The sequence below is a fragment of the Notolepis coatsorum genome, assembly GCF_963971535.1.
Source record: "Notolepis coatsorum genome assembly, chromosome: 8".
NCBI lineage: Eukaryota > Metazoa > Chordata > Actinopteri > Aulopiformes > Paralepididae > Notolepis > Notolepis coatsorum.
The window spans coordinates 87,041,761-87,057,319 of record NC_140172.1 but is presented as its reverse complement, the minus strand read 5'-3'; the positions used below and the strand labels follow the sequence as shown (position 1 = coordinate 87,057,319).

At 42.2% G+C, this 15,559-nt stretch overlaps 1 protein-coding gene across 1 annotated transcript in view; it reads left to right on the top strand.

Annotated features, from left to right (window-relative positions):
* Positions 1–15,559, top strand: part of ltn1 (listerin E3 ubiquitin protein ligase 1) — a 206,501-nt gene that overhangs the window by 133,181 nt on the left and 57,761 nt on the right. The window contains exons 22-24 of the mRNA XM_084320815.1: positions 3,352–3,487; positions 5,924–6,068; positions 11,720–11,939. Coding sequence (XP_084176941.1) covers positions 3,352–3,487; positions 5,924–6,068; positions 11,720–11,939 — 501 coding nt within the window. The remainder of the gene's footprint in view (positions 1–3,351; positions 3,488–5,923; positions 6,069–11,719; positions 11,940–15,559) is intronic.

Here is a 15,559-nt window from a genome sequence, read left to right as displayed (position 1 = left end):
GTAAAGGGAATGATCAAAGATTTCACGGATAGCTTTTCCTCCAAAATGCGCAAGAATCAATGCACAAAACTGGCTGAGTTGGAAACGCTTTACTCAACGTTATTTAATTCTCTAAAATACAACAACTCAACTCGACTAGAGAATCAAGTTAACGTACTAAAAATAGAGATCAATGCCATATACAGACAACAATCGGAAATACAAATACGCAGCACAAGACAACAGCAGTACTCCCATGGTTCCAAACCCAGCCACCTATTAGCCATGCGATTAAGAATTAATGCAAAATTTGCAGATATAACTACCATTAGAGCACAACAAGTACTTGTAACAGATCCTGTAAAAATAAACGATACATTCAAAGAATTCTACTCCGACTTATATAAATCAGAAACGACCTTCGATCAAAACAAAATGGACACATTTCTTAATCAAATTATTCTCCCTAAACTTTCAGAGGATGACGCTAAACAGTTAGAAACACCGATCACACTAGAGGAAGACGGCTATAACCGCAATGCAAAGTGGTAAGGCTCCTGGAAGAGACGGTTTCCCATCAGAAATGTACCTTTCTTGTTGGGACATAATTGGCCCCTTATTACTAAATATGTTCTTATACTCAGTCAAGGAGGGTAACTTCCATAAGAATGACAATATTGCACTCATAACAGTCCTCCTTAAAAAAGACAAAGACCCCAACGAGTGCGGTAGTTATAGACCTTTAAGCCTCCTCGGAATCGATATCAAACTGTACTCTAAGGTATTAGCCATCAGATTACAAAAGCATATGACGTCTTTAGTTCACCCGGACCAAACTGGCTTCATAGGAGGCCGCCTGATCACTGAAAACATAAGACGAATACTGCACGTACTTTATGCCGACAAGGAGGACACCATACCTAAGGCGATGCTGTCCCTGGATGCTATGAAAGCCTTTGACAGGCTGGAATGGTCGTATCTATGGGCAGTACTAGAAAGGATGGGGTTAGGAAAAGGATTCATCGATATGATTAAAGTATTATACAAAGACCCATCGGCCATGATTACAACAGGCACAATCATCTCCAAAATCTTTCCGGTATCACGCTCTGCCAGACAGGGTTGTCCTCTTAGTCCCGGACTGTTCAATCTATCATTAGAGCCTTTAGCACAATATATAAGACAATCCCAATCCATAGAACCAATCGTAATCAAGGGCACACAACAAAAAATGTGTTTATATGCGGACGACGTAATATTGTTCATGCAAAACCCCAACACCACATTGCCTCATCTGCTCAAGTTGATTGAGGACTTTGGTGATTTATCGGGATTTAAGATAAATTGGCCGAAGTCGGCTTTCCTTCCACTTAACACCCCTGCAAAAAAAGATACAACCCTCCCAGGAGAGATACCGATGGTAAAACATTTCAGATGCTTGGGAGTGGAAATATTCCCCACCATAAGACAAACGGTGAAGCACAACTACACAAAAATCCAAAACAAAATCAAAGACGACCTTGATAGATGGGCAAAACTTAAAAACACAGTACAAGCACGGATATCAATAGTTAAGATGGATGTACTACCTAGAATCAACTTCTTCAGTTCAATGCTACAGTTACCCCCTCCAGAGGGTTACTGGAAAAGATTACACTCCTCCACATACAAATTTATTTGGAATAACAAACCACCACGTATAAAAAGATCCACCGCACAGAGAAATAAAGCAGATGGTGGCATGGCATTTCCAGATTTTTTCCTATATTTTAAGGCGTACACATTAAGTCCATTGACAATATGGTTTGACCCCCAAGCATTAGTATCCTGGAGAAAATTAGAAGAAAACATAGTAGCCCCACATAGACTGAAGGACATAGCATACACTAAACTACCAATCAAGCACTGTGAACGAAAATTTGGCCCCATAATTACTCATGCGATCCGGATATGGCGTGAATCACAAAAAAATAATCCTAACCCACAAAAATGGCACAATCATACTCCCTTATTCAATAACAATGCACTCTTAATTGGAAAACGACCTATAAGATTCCCTATATGGGAAGAGCAAGGCATACACTCATTAGGGGATGTTTTTAACAAACAGGGTTTTTGTAGTGATAAAGAAATACGCAAAAAATGTTATCTCACCAAGTCCACATGGCTTTTTTACAAACAGTTACAGCTATGTTTGAAGTCTCACGGTGTTCCATTAGACAGACCAATTGAACACCACAGATACCACAAATTCTTCTACGAAAGAGAGACATCGAGAGGTTTTGTTTCAGAATTTTATCATCAATTACTAACGTCCTCGTATGAAACCCTCCAACTAGACTCTGTCTGGAGGAGGGATATACCAGACCTGGAAAATGACTTTGATTGGCAAGGAGCCTGGGCAAATGTCCGACTTACATCAAGGAACCCGGATCATCAACAAATCAATCTTAACTATATTCACAGGACATACTTGACTCCTATAAGACTGTGCCGAATGGGGCTTAAACAAGACTCCAAATGCTCCCAATGTACAAATGGGGACGAAGGGACATTTATGCACATGTATTGGGACTGCTCACCAGTTAAGGCATTCTGGAAAGATGTGACCCAACAAATATCAAAACTCGTATCTTGGAATATACCTGTACACCCCTCGGTATTGCTATTGAATGATGTTTTTGAGTTTGCAGTGAATCCACAGCTAAAGAGATTGGTTTTATCGGGTATCACAGTAGCTAAAAAGCTGATCGCATCACGCTGGTTTCAACCGGAAAAAATGTGCCGTAAAGTTTGGTTTCTTACATATCTCGATGTAATTTACCAAGAAATATCTACAGCAAGAATTCTGGGTCTCAATGAATCCAAAATGTCAATGTGGTTAGAAGTGGTGGAGAGAATAAAAGCTAGCTTATAATGGTAGTGTCTGGTTAGGTGCGAGGGATAGTGGAGGTACTTCTCAAGGTGGGGTCCGGGAGGGGGGAGTTCGAGCTGGAGCATATGTATGTAGGTTTTTAGATAACAGGTATTAGGGGTATATCTTATATAAGACAATTAACTAAAATGTGATCTCATTGGATGTGCCCTGACAATTAATGCTTGTATATCTTATCGTGTGTTGTCATGTTTGTTTATGTGTTTGTTTAAAAAATAATAAAAAAATAAAATACAAAATAAATAGATAAATATAATGTAGAGTTAAAGTATCTAAAGTGAGTGTTAAGGTGAGTGTTTGTTTAAAGTGAGTGTGTGCATGTGGATGTGTGTGCAATGAGGGTTGATGGTGTTACATAGTCATTGAGCATCCTGATGGCCTGGGGATAGAAGCTCCCCCTAGTCCCCCTAGTAAGTGTGTCTGTCTCTGTGTCCTAGACGTGTGCGGCTGTCTGGTGGTGCTGCTGTGTTGTCTCCAGGCCGAGCCGGTGGTGGAGCCTGAGGTCCTGCAGGCCGTCCTGACCACCATGATGGAGTGGAGGAGCAGCAGGGAGGACTGGTTCCTCTTCAACAGGTAGATGCACGGTTCACACAAGGTCCTTAAAGTGCTTGATTTTTTACCAAAAAAAGTCAAGGCCTGGAATTCCTTGAAAACAGCCCATTATTTAAGGTGCTTAAAAAGTCCTTGAAATTCAAATCAACCATTCGCATTGAAAGTTTTGTTCATCCATGATAAAATTGTTCTGAATAAAATTGGTCATAAATATTGGATCCGATAAATTTTTTTCCATAAAAAACAGCATTTAAAAGAAAAATAGTGCTTGGAAAAGTACTTTGCATTTCATTTTGCAATGTCTGTGGGAACCCTGTAGTAAGGCTGTCCCCGAACCCTGTTTTTAGGGTTTGAACGTTCGCCAGGGTTTATCGAACGAACGTTGGAACGTTCGTTTTTTTTTAAATTTTTAAATAATTTTTTTTTAAATTATTATTATTATTATTTTTTTTTAATATATATATTATTTTTTTATTATTATTATAGATCCTACGGAGGGCGGCATTGCATAGTCTATTGGTGAAAAACATGTTGTTTACAGTGGTGGCTGTTCATGTAAACATGTAATTAAACAAATCACTCAGAAGAAAATAAACAAGCTACTGCATCAACGTTACTACTTATGATAAACGATAGCCCTTGCACACCGCAGTCACGTAAGGGGCTAGATAAACAAAGGCATTCATTTTGTGGCATTAACGTTATATAGTTAGTGTTACACGTTCAATAACTAGGGCTGTCAGTTTATCGCGTTAATTAGATTAATTAATTACACAGCAAATTATCGCGTTATGAAAATTAACTCAAGATTTATTAATTTAATTTTAATTTTTTTTATATAATTTTTTTTTATCTCATTGTAGAATAGAATACGTAGAATACACATTTACAGACTTTTTTTTTATATGGTCCATTTGCATGTTCTTGGTATCTGATTCTAGGGACATCTATGGATCTCAGGGAATGTATTCCCAGTGTCAGAAATACTGTATCTGTTACTAGGCTTGAGTAAATTGTAATCAACCAAATGAGAATATCAATACAAAAAAATGTTTTATCTTTGACTGTGAATAACACTATGCTCAAATTGACCAGACCTGAAAAATCTAAGCAAATTAATAGATGGAAGATGATTAAACAGAAGGTTTTGTAGATACAGTACTGAATTCTGCCATCCGGACACATGCAATTTGAAATATGATTATAGACTATAGAATATCAGGCATAAAATGGTTATGCGATTAAAATGCGATTAATTAGATTAATTAATTACAAATCCTGTAATTAATTAGATACATTTTTTTAATCACCTGACAGCACTATCAATAACATCAGCATATTATTTACCCAAACATAGCAAGTAGCAAGCACTTGTCCTCAAGAGTCTGGCTATTCCCATCATGTCACTGCCATTGGCTCCGCACCGCGCTCTCACCGGCCGTCTTAACCCCACGGATGCGCGCCCTGGCATCGGTGTCAACCATGTTGCTCCCACCTAAGTGGGAGCACCATGCACCCCAGCCGTCCCCTTGGGCTTCCGTTGCTCATAAGAGCCCTGAGTTGTACCCATTCTGCAGTCTGTTAATAAAGTTTTCAATCAGACACATGTATAGAAAGGCTTTGTTTTATTATAACATTCGTTGCAGTAAAATCATTATGACTCGTTTGGTCATCCTCATCTACGTTCTCGGCGGGGAGCTAACGTATTAGCTACGGTAAGTCTGTTGTGCTTCTCGCAAGCAGATCAATGGCGGCATTGCCGGAAGTAAAAAATTAATAAACGCTTGCCGATTGGTGGTAACAGCAGAGGCGGGTGCAAGCGGTGTGACGTAATTGGCAGAATCGCCTGTCAATCAAAATTGTTCTATTGCATTGGTTGAGAGCTCTGGTTGAGACAATAGTATCCAGCTACAGCCCGGCAGACCATACTGGTTGAGCCGAGTGCCGCCTCTTCACATCGCTTCAACCCTGTGCGCCTCCTTTATTTTTTTTTCACAGAACGTTCGAACCCATTAATTAAAGTCCGAATGTCAGCGTAACGAACGAACGTTCGGGCTCAGCCTTACCCTGTAGATGTTTATCTGAGAAGATGATTTAGTAGAGAACTAGAGAGGTATGGAGATAACAAATACTGATATACTACATATCATTATACTGAAATGTTAAGCCAATAATATTGGCAATATATACTTTTCTATCATTGATTGTAGACAACAAATCCATGATTTAACAATATTGAAAAACGTATTTCACAAAACAACAAAATAATATTTAAAAACAACACAAAAGAAACTCTGAAAGACGATTATATATATATATATATATATATATATATATATATATATATATATATATATATATGAATATGTCGCCCAGCCCTATTACATTATACTAAAAAAGGACACTATTCTGAGTAAATTTCATACGTCTAAATCTGACTCCTCCCTCTTGCTGCAGTGACCTGGCCAAAGCCTCCCCAGCCCAGCTGGCGCTCAGCGTGGAGATGATGCGTTTCCTGTCCTGGCTGGTGACTCATTCTCCCACAGTCCTCGGCAGCAGCCAGTGGGACTTCCTGTTGTGTTCCATGTTGGCCTGGCTGGAGGTAAGACTAGCATGCAAGCCAGAAGGTCCTGGGTTCAAAGCCTGGGTTATTATTATTATTATTATTTTTTACGTCTGTTTATTTTCATTTTTCATTAAATGTTTCTTACATCATTACTGGATTGGAACTATGAGCCCTATTTGACGCGCTCAAATGACTGGCTACACTAGAGGTTCCCCACATACGGACCCAACTTCAGCCTTTCGTTCTAATGCCCCATGGAGTGATCTCCAGCTCATGTTATAATGCCCCATGGAGTGATCTCCAGCTCACGTTATAATGCCCCATGGAGTGATCTCCAGCTCACCTTATAATGCCCCTGCTGCTGCATGGAGTGAACTCCAGCTCACGTTATAATGCCCCTGCTGCTGCATGGAGTGAACTCCAGCTCACGTTATAATGCCCCTGCTGCTGCATGGAGTGAACTCCAGCTCAAGTTATAATGCCCCTGCTGCATGGAGTGATCTCCAGCTCATGTTATAATGCCCCTGCTGCTGCATGGAGTGATCTCCAGCTCACGTTATAATGCCCCTACTGCTGCATGGAGTGATCTCCAGCTCACGTTATAATGCCCCTACTGCTGCATGGAGTGATCTCCAGCTCACGTTATAATGCCCCTGCTGCTGCATGGAGTGATCTCCAGCTCACGTTATAATGCCCCTGCTGCTGCATGGAGTGATCTCCAGCTCACGTTATAATGCCCCTGTTGCTGCATGGAGTGATCTCCAGCTCACGTTATAATGCCCCTGCTGCTGCATGGAGTGATCTCCAGCTCACGTTATAATGCCCCTGCTGCATGGAGTGATCTCCAGCTCACGTTATAATGCCCCTCAGTGTTTCCCCTAGGATTTTTTTCAGGGGGGGTGGTAGGCCCCCAAAACTACTAGTGTTTTCACGGGGCGCGCGTGTCACGGATACGTGGTGTCAACAGTGTCGTCATAGACGCGCGCAGTAAGGCGGTTGTTAGTATCGGTGCATTTCTCTACACTCATAAACAGATGCTTACGACACATCCTGATAATCTACTGGCCAAACACCATCACAAACGAACAGCTCTGGCAAACCACTCAACAAGAACCACTTGAAACCCTAATCAAACGCAGGAAATGGGGCTGGATTGGACACACCCTGAGAAAACCATCCTCCAACACAACCAGGCAGGCCTTAATCTGGAACCCACAGGGAAAGAGAAAGCCAGGAAGACCCAGAAACAGCTGGAGAAGGTCTGTCGAGGCGGATCTCAAGGAAGAAAGAACATCATGGAAGGAAGCAGAGAAAATCGCCCAACACCGAACCAGCTGGAGAAAGTTCATGAATGACCTACGCTCCCTGAAGAGCAAAAGGATTTAAGTCAAGTCTCTACACTGAGCTGAAATGAAACGATTGCACATAAATTACCGGTAGGTAAATAAATATTAACAATATTTATTTACAACACATACATTTTTTTGTTTGTTTTTTTGATCCACTTTTTCTCCCATTTTTCTATATTTTTCTCCCATCCCAATTTCGTATCATCCAATTCAACCCTCCCCTGTCACGAACGCTGTTTCTTGCCTCCCACAAGCCGGCTGCAATGTGGACTAAGTCATACATAGCACAAGTCCCCTCCGGTACTTGAGGTAACAGCAGTCGCATCTTTTCACCTGCGCAGCTCGATCTCTGTGTCGAGGAGTAACGCGTGGGAGGCTCACGCTGCCCCCGACACTTCCTGATTCTACTGCGCAGGCGCACCAACCGACTTGTAGGAGTCGCTTGTTCACAACGCCCGATCCCCACCCTTCAGTTTCCCTCCCCGTAATACAGCCAATGTGTATTACTGCGGACGACCAGCTAAACTGAAAACAATGTGGAGAGCTGGATTCGAACACGCGAATCCTAGCGTCTCCACACTGGTAGCGAGTGCCTTGCCCACTACACCACCTAGCCGCCCTTACAACACATAAATTAACTTATTTACAATTATACATACAGTAGTGACAACACATATGAACTATTTACAATACAGGGAGGCACATACCACTCATAATTATTTACAACCAGTGTCAGAGCGAGCGCACTCAAGTTGTTCGGAAATTATGAGGGCTCAGAGTGGACGCTCTGACCATAGAGTCAGTTTATCAGAGCGGAGCAGATTTTAAGAGTAAATTTATTAACACAATGGGGACGAACAACGGAGATCTCCGTGTTTCGATTCCACCCGTTGTGGACAGAGGCACGGATAAATCTGTGGCAAGTTGTTATTGCTTTTATTCCATATTAATAACCTATTCAAGGTCGCCGAGCGCCACTTTGAATTCGACAAAGTGCAATACCGGCCAGATCCTCTTAGGGGCGCTATCGCGATAATGCAGTGTTCCCTGTGGCCGAACGGTGGACTATTTTTTTTTTTTACTTTCAATGGAGTTTTATGTTAGCTCGATTCTGGATCTGCAGCCTGTAGCTTGGATTACGTTTTGGATCGCAGATTTCACCATGCAATAAGGGAATTTATCATCAGCCAATGGACATATCGATCTACCAGATGACGATCGATAGCGGGGAAATGCTCGGGGGGAACCCACCAGACCACGGTAAGATATTTTTCACGTAAAGTACATCCCGATCGGGCCTTGTTTTGATAGCCATCCAGGTGTTCGGCCTATGAGGCTAACGCGGTAATTATTATTATTGGTAATCGATTATCAGACCCCGCTTGTTGTAAATGTTCTGGAGGGTGGGAAGCCCCCCTCCAATTGTGCGTTCGGCTGAACGTGTCACTCTTTGTAGTCTGCTACGGTCTTGTGCAGTGCTATTCCCAAACCAGGAGGTGATGTTGCCGGTCAGGATGCTCTCTATTGTACATGAGTAGAAGTTCCTAAGGATCTTCTGACTGACTTGGAACTTCCTTAGGCGCCTGAGGAAGTAGAGGCGTTGTCGTGCCTTCTTCACAACACTGTCAATGTGTGTGGTCCATGTCAAGTCCTCGGATATGTGGGCTCCGAGGTACTTGAAACTGTTCACTCTCTCAACCGGTGCCCCGTCGATGCTGAGGGGGCTGTAGTCCTTGACCCCCGACCTCCTGAAGTCCACAATCATCTCTTTTGTTTTGCTGACGTTCAGGGAGAGGCAGTTCTCCTGACACCACTGTGACAGGTTCTCTACCTCTTCCAGGTAGGCCCTTTCGTCGTTGGCAGAGATCAGGCCCACCACTACTGTGTCATCAGCAAATTTGATGATGGTGTTGTTGTTCCGCTGTGCTACGCAGTCATGTGTGTACAGGGAGTAGAGGAGGGGGCTCAGAACACAGCCCTGGGGGGCCCCTATGTTGAGCGTGATGGATGAGGAGGTGCAGTTGCCGGCTCTTACCACCTGGGGTCTGCCCGTCAGGAAGTCCAAGACCCACTGGCAGAGGTCATAGTTCAAGCCCAGGTCCCTGAGCTTGGCTATGAGTTTGGAGGGGACTATGGTATTGAATGCTGAGCTGTAGTCGATGAACAGCATTCTCACATAGTTCCCCTGCCTCTTGTCCAGGTGTGATGCTGCTGTGTGCAGCACATGGGCTATGGCGTCCTCCGTGGACCTGTTGGGGCGATATGCAAATTGCAGAGGGTCCAGGTTGATGGGGAGGGAGGAACAGATGTAGCCCTTCACTAGCTTCTCAAAGCACTTCATGGCTATGGAGGTGAGGGCTACAGGGCGGTAGTCGTTGAGGCAAGCGGGCATAGATTTTTTGGGTACAGGGATGATGGTGGACTTCTTCAGACAGGTGGGGATGACAGCCTGTTCCAAGGACAGGTTGAAGATGTCAGTGAATACCGGGGCCAGTTGGTCGGCACAGACTTTTAGGACGCGGCCGGGGATGCCGTCCGGTCCTGCTGCCTTCCTGATATTCACTTTTTTAAAGATCCGTCTCACCTCATGCTCTGTTACCCTGAACACTGCGTCTCCATCAGCAGACCCCCCCCCCCCCCCCCCCCCCCATTGCCGTGGTTTGTAGGCTGGTGTTGTTATTCACAGCCTCAAACCTCGCATAGAAGGAATTGAGATCATTTGCTAAGGAGATGTCACTGTTCAGTTTGAGGGGGGTGCCTTTGTAGTCTGTCATTGTTCTGAGGCCCTGCCACATGCCTCTAGAGTCAGCCTGTTCAAACTGAAGTTCAACTTGATCCCTGTAACGCCGTTTTGCCTCTATTACTGCTCTCCTGACGTTGTATCTTGCCATCTTGTGTTCTTCCATGTTGCCTGTCACCAGCCCGGTGTTGTATGCTGATGTGCGCACTTTCAGAGCCTCACGGACGGATTTGTCTACCCAGGGCTTTTGATTTGGGTAGATTTTAATTTTGGTGGAGGGGATTGTTTCTTCTACCAGAGTACAGACATAGTCAATCACCGTTTTGGTGTATTCGTTAATATTGGCTGTGATACACACATATCATAATGTTTACAGCAAACTGTAGTTGATCACCAGGTATGTTTTATTAACGTAGAATAATTCATATAAGAAAAACGATAGGTAAGATCTCTTACCTTTCTCCACTGGTTAAAAATGCCAGGAACTGAAATTGAAACTTGCTGTGCGCCGCGGTGATATGTGTTTATTATGAAATGATAATTGCGTGTTGACACGCCCAGTGCGCCCACTGCGCGAACCTCCTAAATAACTTTTTCCAGTTTGCACATATCTATTATCTATGACTAATTCTATCTATTTTTAGGGGCAAATGCGATTGAAATAGTCGCGCTGTGGTTACATGACGATGATGTCATTGCTATTTTAGAGCTGCTCTACCGGTTACACGGTATAGTCAAAATCCATACCGTAGAGCAAATTTATACCGTATACCGTTTATACCGTCCACCCCTAAAATCCGGTATAACGCTTATATTCACTGCGCTATAAAATGAGAACGTATTGATGATTTTTTTTTTCTTTAAGCCATTTTGAAGGGACGGTTTATGGTCTCAATTCACAATGAGAATGGACAGATAGCAATACTATAAAGTATAGATTTAGCTCTACAAACAGCCCCACGTCTGTTTACATTTCCCGGTCCTCTTGAGATTAATTAGACTCATCCCAGTGGCCGCGAAAGTGTTAACGGGGAACTATTTTACAATTTCTTTCACTATTTGGTAGGGCTGACCCCTATTAGTCGATTAGTTGACTAATCGGTCGAAAGGAGCCGTAGTCGACTGGCCAACCTCTTAGATGAATATAAAAAATAAAATTATAATAAAAGAATTAAAAAAAAAAGTATCATTCTTTCCAAAAGAAAAGAGGCCTAGAAGCATTATTATACGGAGCGTTGACGTCACGATGCGAGTCAAATCAGAATGACCTAATTAAATCGAGCAGGGAATGGTCTGAGCTGAATGAGAGCAATCCGCCAATATGGTACTTAGAGACACAGACACATTGATACTAACTACTATTACTATAATACAATGCTAGACACTGAAAAAAGCCATTTATAATGCATGTCACCTTTAAGTATTACAAAAACAAAGAAGGTATTAACAGTACATACAATGGTTGATCTGGGACAATGGGTGTTGGGGGTGTTTATGTTTAATTTCCTTCGTTCTTTATAATAATCTTTCTAAAAAAAGAAATGGGACACATTTCTCGTCATCTCTCTAACTCGCTCCTTGATGTGTCTTGTTCTCAGACGGGTGGTGAGAACGTCAGTGGGCTTTGGAACCCATGGATGCAGCTCTTTGTTTGTGAGAACGCAGAGCTGATCGTGAGACTGAACAACTTCTTCTCCTCACAACCGTGTCCCGCCATGACGGATAATCTTCTGCCTTCTGAACTGACTGGAGAATGGACAGATTTCTTCATTGAGGGAATCTACGGCCTGCTGCTGCCAATGCTGGTCAGAATCACAGGTGTGTGTGCGTGTGCATGCGCTGGATAATTTTGTTCCGTCTGTAGTGTGGTAGTAAAGGGTTAACCTTCTGTAGTGTGGTAGTGAAAGGGTTAACCTATGTATTGTCGCAGTGAAAGGGTTAACTCAAAAACCACAGTAGGTCAACACGCGACGTCATTGAACTGAATAACGTGCAAAGACAGTGATTTGCACTCTGAGCAATCTCAAGCCCCGGTTGGAAATTCTTCGGATTTTGATTACTTGTGAAACCTCAAGACCGTTTTATGCAAGCTATGGTATGTAAACTACATAAACTACCTTTTTTTATGCTAACGCTATTTTGGAAGTTCTAGCGTCAAGAATGTAAGTAGCCTACTTTTCAGTTATTAGCACTTTATTGTAAATCATCCCTCATGGTCAAACTTTATTGAATAGAGAAAGAATGTACTGTACGACTGTAATGCAACATTTGAAGCCCTAGCCCGAGTGAAAGCCAGAAAAAAATATATATATTAGACTTAAAAAGTAATTTTTTATTTGTATTTGTTTTAAATATTCGAAATACGGTTTTATATGAACTTAATAAATAAACAAAAACGAAAATGTCCAATAGGTGTACCTAAATAACAGATAGGCGCATATCACGCTGAAAACGAATGAAGCATTATAATTATATAGCCAAATATTAAATACATTTTTTTGTTTTAAATATTCGAAACACTGTTTATATATTAACTTAATAAATAAACAAAAACGAAAATGTCCAATAGGTCTACCTAAATAACGCATATCACGCTGAAAACTAACAAGCATTATAGGCCTATAGCCTGTTTCGCGAATGCCTCTATTTCCATTTCCCAGCACGCGTGTTACTGAACACGGTGCCTCGTCATCACAATCAGTCCAAAAACTGCTCCGATGTCGCGAGTACAGAGGTACTGGCAGACACAGACTAAAACATTAATGTCATCATGACACAAAAGTATACAGAAAAAACTTGACCGCAGCAGCCAATTATAATATAAAATAAATCAGGACTCACCACGCTGTTGACGTCAGCAACAAAAACGTCTGGCGTTGAATAACGTTAACAAAACTTCGTCAACCAGTTGCTACATCCAAGAACAAATTAAAACGTTCGCCAACTGGCTATATTCCAACTTCAAACAACAATTGAAGTTATTGAACCACTTCGGTCTGCTCTTCATTTGTCCACCATCCACCATTGATGTCCTGTTCAGCACTGTTCTACTGTCCTCGAATTCTCCCTGCGGTAATTACATCCAAATGTTTCCAAAAATGCAGCTTTCCCAGACGCATTGGGAACTTTCAAAAGCTCTCCCTTTCCCAAATTCCATATCTGTTAACTTATCCATCGCGACCATGACAGCTGGCGCAAAACAGAAACTGAAAGTGTAAGGTTATCCTATAACCCTAGTTATGAGTATAGCGAGCGCACAATAAAAAAAAATTATAAAAAAAGAGGGCGCTGCCCGGCCCGGCCGAGCCCAAATTATTTATTTAAAATCAAAGCCCTACCCAGCCCGAACCCGTCGGGTCGGGTAGGGCCCCGTTGGGCTCGGGCAGGGTTGCAGTGCACTACTAGGTGCTATAGATAACATTGAGCCAATAGATCTATATATCACTAGGTGCTATAGACCAGCGGTTCTCAACAGGGGTTCCGCGGCACACAGGGGTGCCGCGGAGAGCTGCCAGGGGTGCCGCGAGATGCCTGGCAATGTTCTTTAAAAATATAGAATGACAACAGTCTTATTTTGAAAATCCTATAGCGGGTCTCATTTCTGCCCACGCGCAGCTCCAGCTATAATAACTAGGCTCCGACAGCTAGCAACGTTCAGGTCATTATGATACTCTTATTTTGAAAATCCGTGGTGTCGTGACTCATATCCGCTCTACAGCACACAGCCAATAAGGATGCATCTCCACACAGCAGGCTGAGCAGTAGCGTCTCTCAGCTCAGCAGCAGTAGCATCTGGATCTGGAACGCGGACATTGAAACAGAGCAAGGATAGTGTTTTCGCGACCCAAAACAAATCCCTGCTGTTTTATTCCGCAACGGGTCAAATGCATATAACATGCTTTGCAATCCTTGCCATTCCTTTATGACCACGTCGTGTTTAAGACCGGAATTAATGTCCTGTTAGCATAAGCTAACAACAAGCTAAAGCCATGTTCAGAGCGACAGAGACTGGGAAGGAGGGGGGGGGGGGGGGGGGGGGGGGGCATTCTCCCTCTGTGTGTGTGCGTTTGAAAAGATATGATGAAGTCAGACGACTATATTATATTGATAGTAAATGTACTGAGGGTGGACAGACAGATGATGTTGATATTTAAACATAAAAAATACAATACATAATAAATGTATCCATGATCATCATGCAACATAAAACAATTGCAGGAACGGTTTGGGAGAGGAAGGTGTTTTAGGTTGCGTGTTCCAAAAGATTTACTTAAAGTTTAAAGCTCAATATATCAAAACGTGGCACTTTATAGTGAACAGGAGGTCTATTTGTATTAAAAACAAAAAGACAGGACCGGAAAAGTCTTTATTGTATGTAGGGGTGCCCTGGAATATTTTATTGGACACAGGGGTGCCTTGGCAGCAGAAAGTTTGAGAACCCCTGCTATAGACAACATTGATCCACTAGATCAGGGGTGGCCAACCAGTCAGAGACTAAGAGCCACAAAAATGACTATGGTACCACAAAGAGCCACACCATATACCAGCGTTTCTCAACCTTTTTTTTCAGTCACGGCACCCTTCATGTGTTTATAGGTCTCACCCTCTGGCCTCTGAAGTTGGTAATGTCTTTTTTATTTGAGCCTCACAGGGTTAAAAGTACCCTGTGAGACCCACGGTTGCAAAATTACAAAATCACTTTTAGCCATTTAAAAAAATTATGTTTATTTATTTATTTAAAAAATGTTAAAGGGGAACTATTTTACTATTTGGGCACTTTTACACAATTCCTGTGAGTCTATGGAACACCTAGGTTTTTTTCAAAAAAAAAAAATGCATTGTTTTGTATTTCTAATCAAGTACTCAAAAACCGCATTTTTCTACCTCAAGATCTTAAGCCGTTTTTAGGCTGGGCTCCAACCACTGTGTGGCCTGGTGCCAACTGCCACATCAACTGCCACATTATTATGCAGCTGAGAAATCTCTGACATCACAGATATGCACATTTTCAGATGACTCAGTTCAGTGAGGGTGAATATTGTGAGAGGAGAATTGGAAGAATGCGCCAATATGATAATTAGAGACATAGATCCTATTAATATAAGTCCTCCACATAGCTAAGAAATAATGGTAAACACTGAAAAAGGCCATTTATAAGATAGTTCCCCTTTAAGCACATGTATAGTCAATTGGTCCTGTTGTTCAGCCTCACAATGCTATTTGATAGTAAATGTGTTTATATGTCCCACCCTCTGGCCTCTGAAGTTGCTAATGTCTTTTTAATTTGGGCCTCACAGGGTTAACCTCTTAAGCCCGAGATATACAGTAAAAGTGTATATTTTCAGCATTATGTTTGTTTACCAATTATTTTAACTGTTATTAGTGAAATAATAACATGGAGCCCGACGCTGCTATGCCCTGCTTCGTGCCGGTGGCTG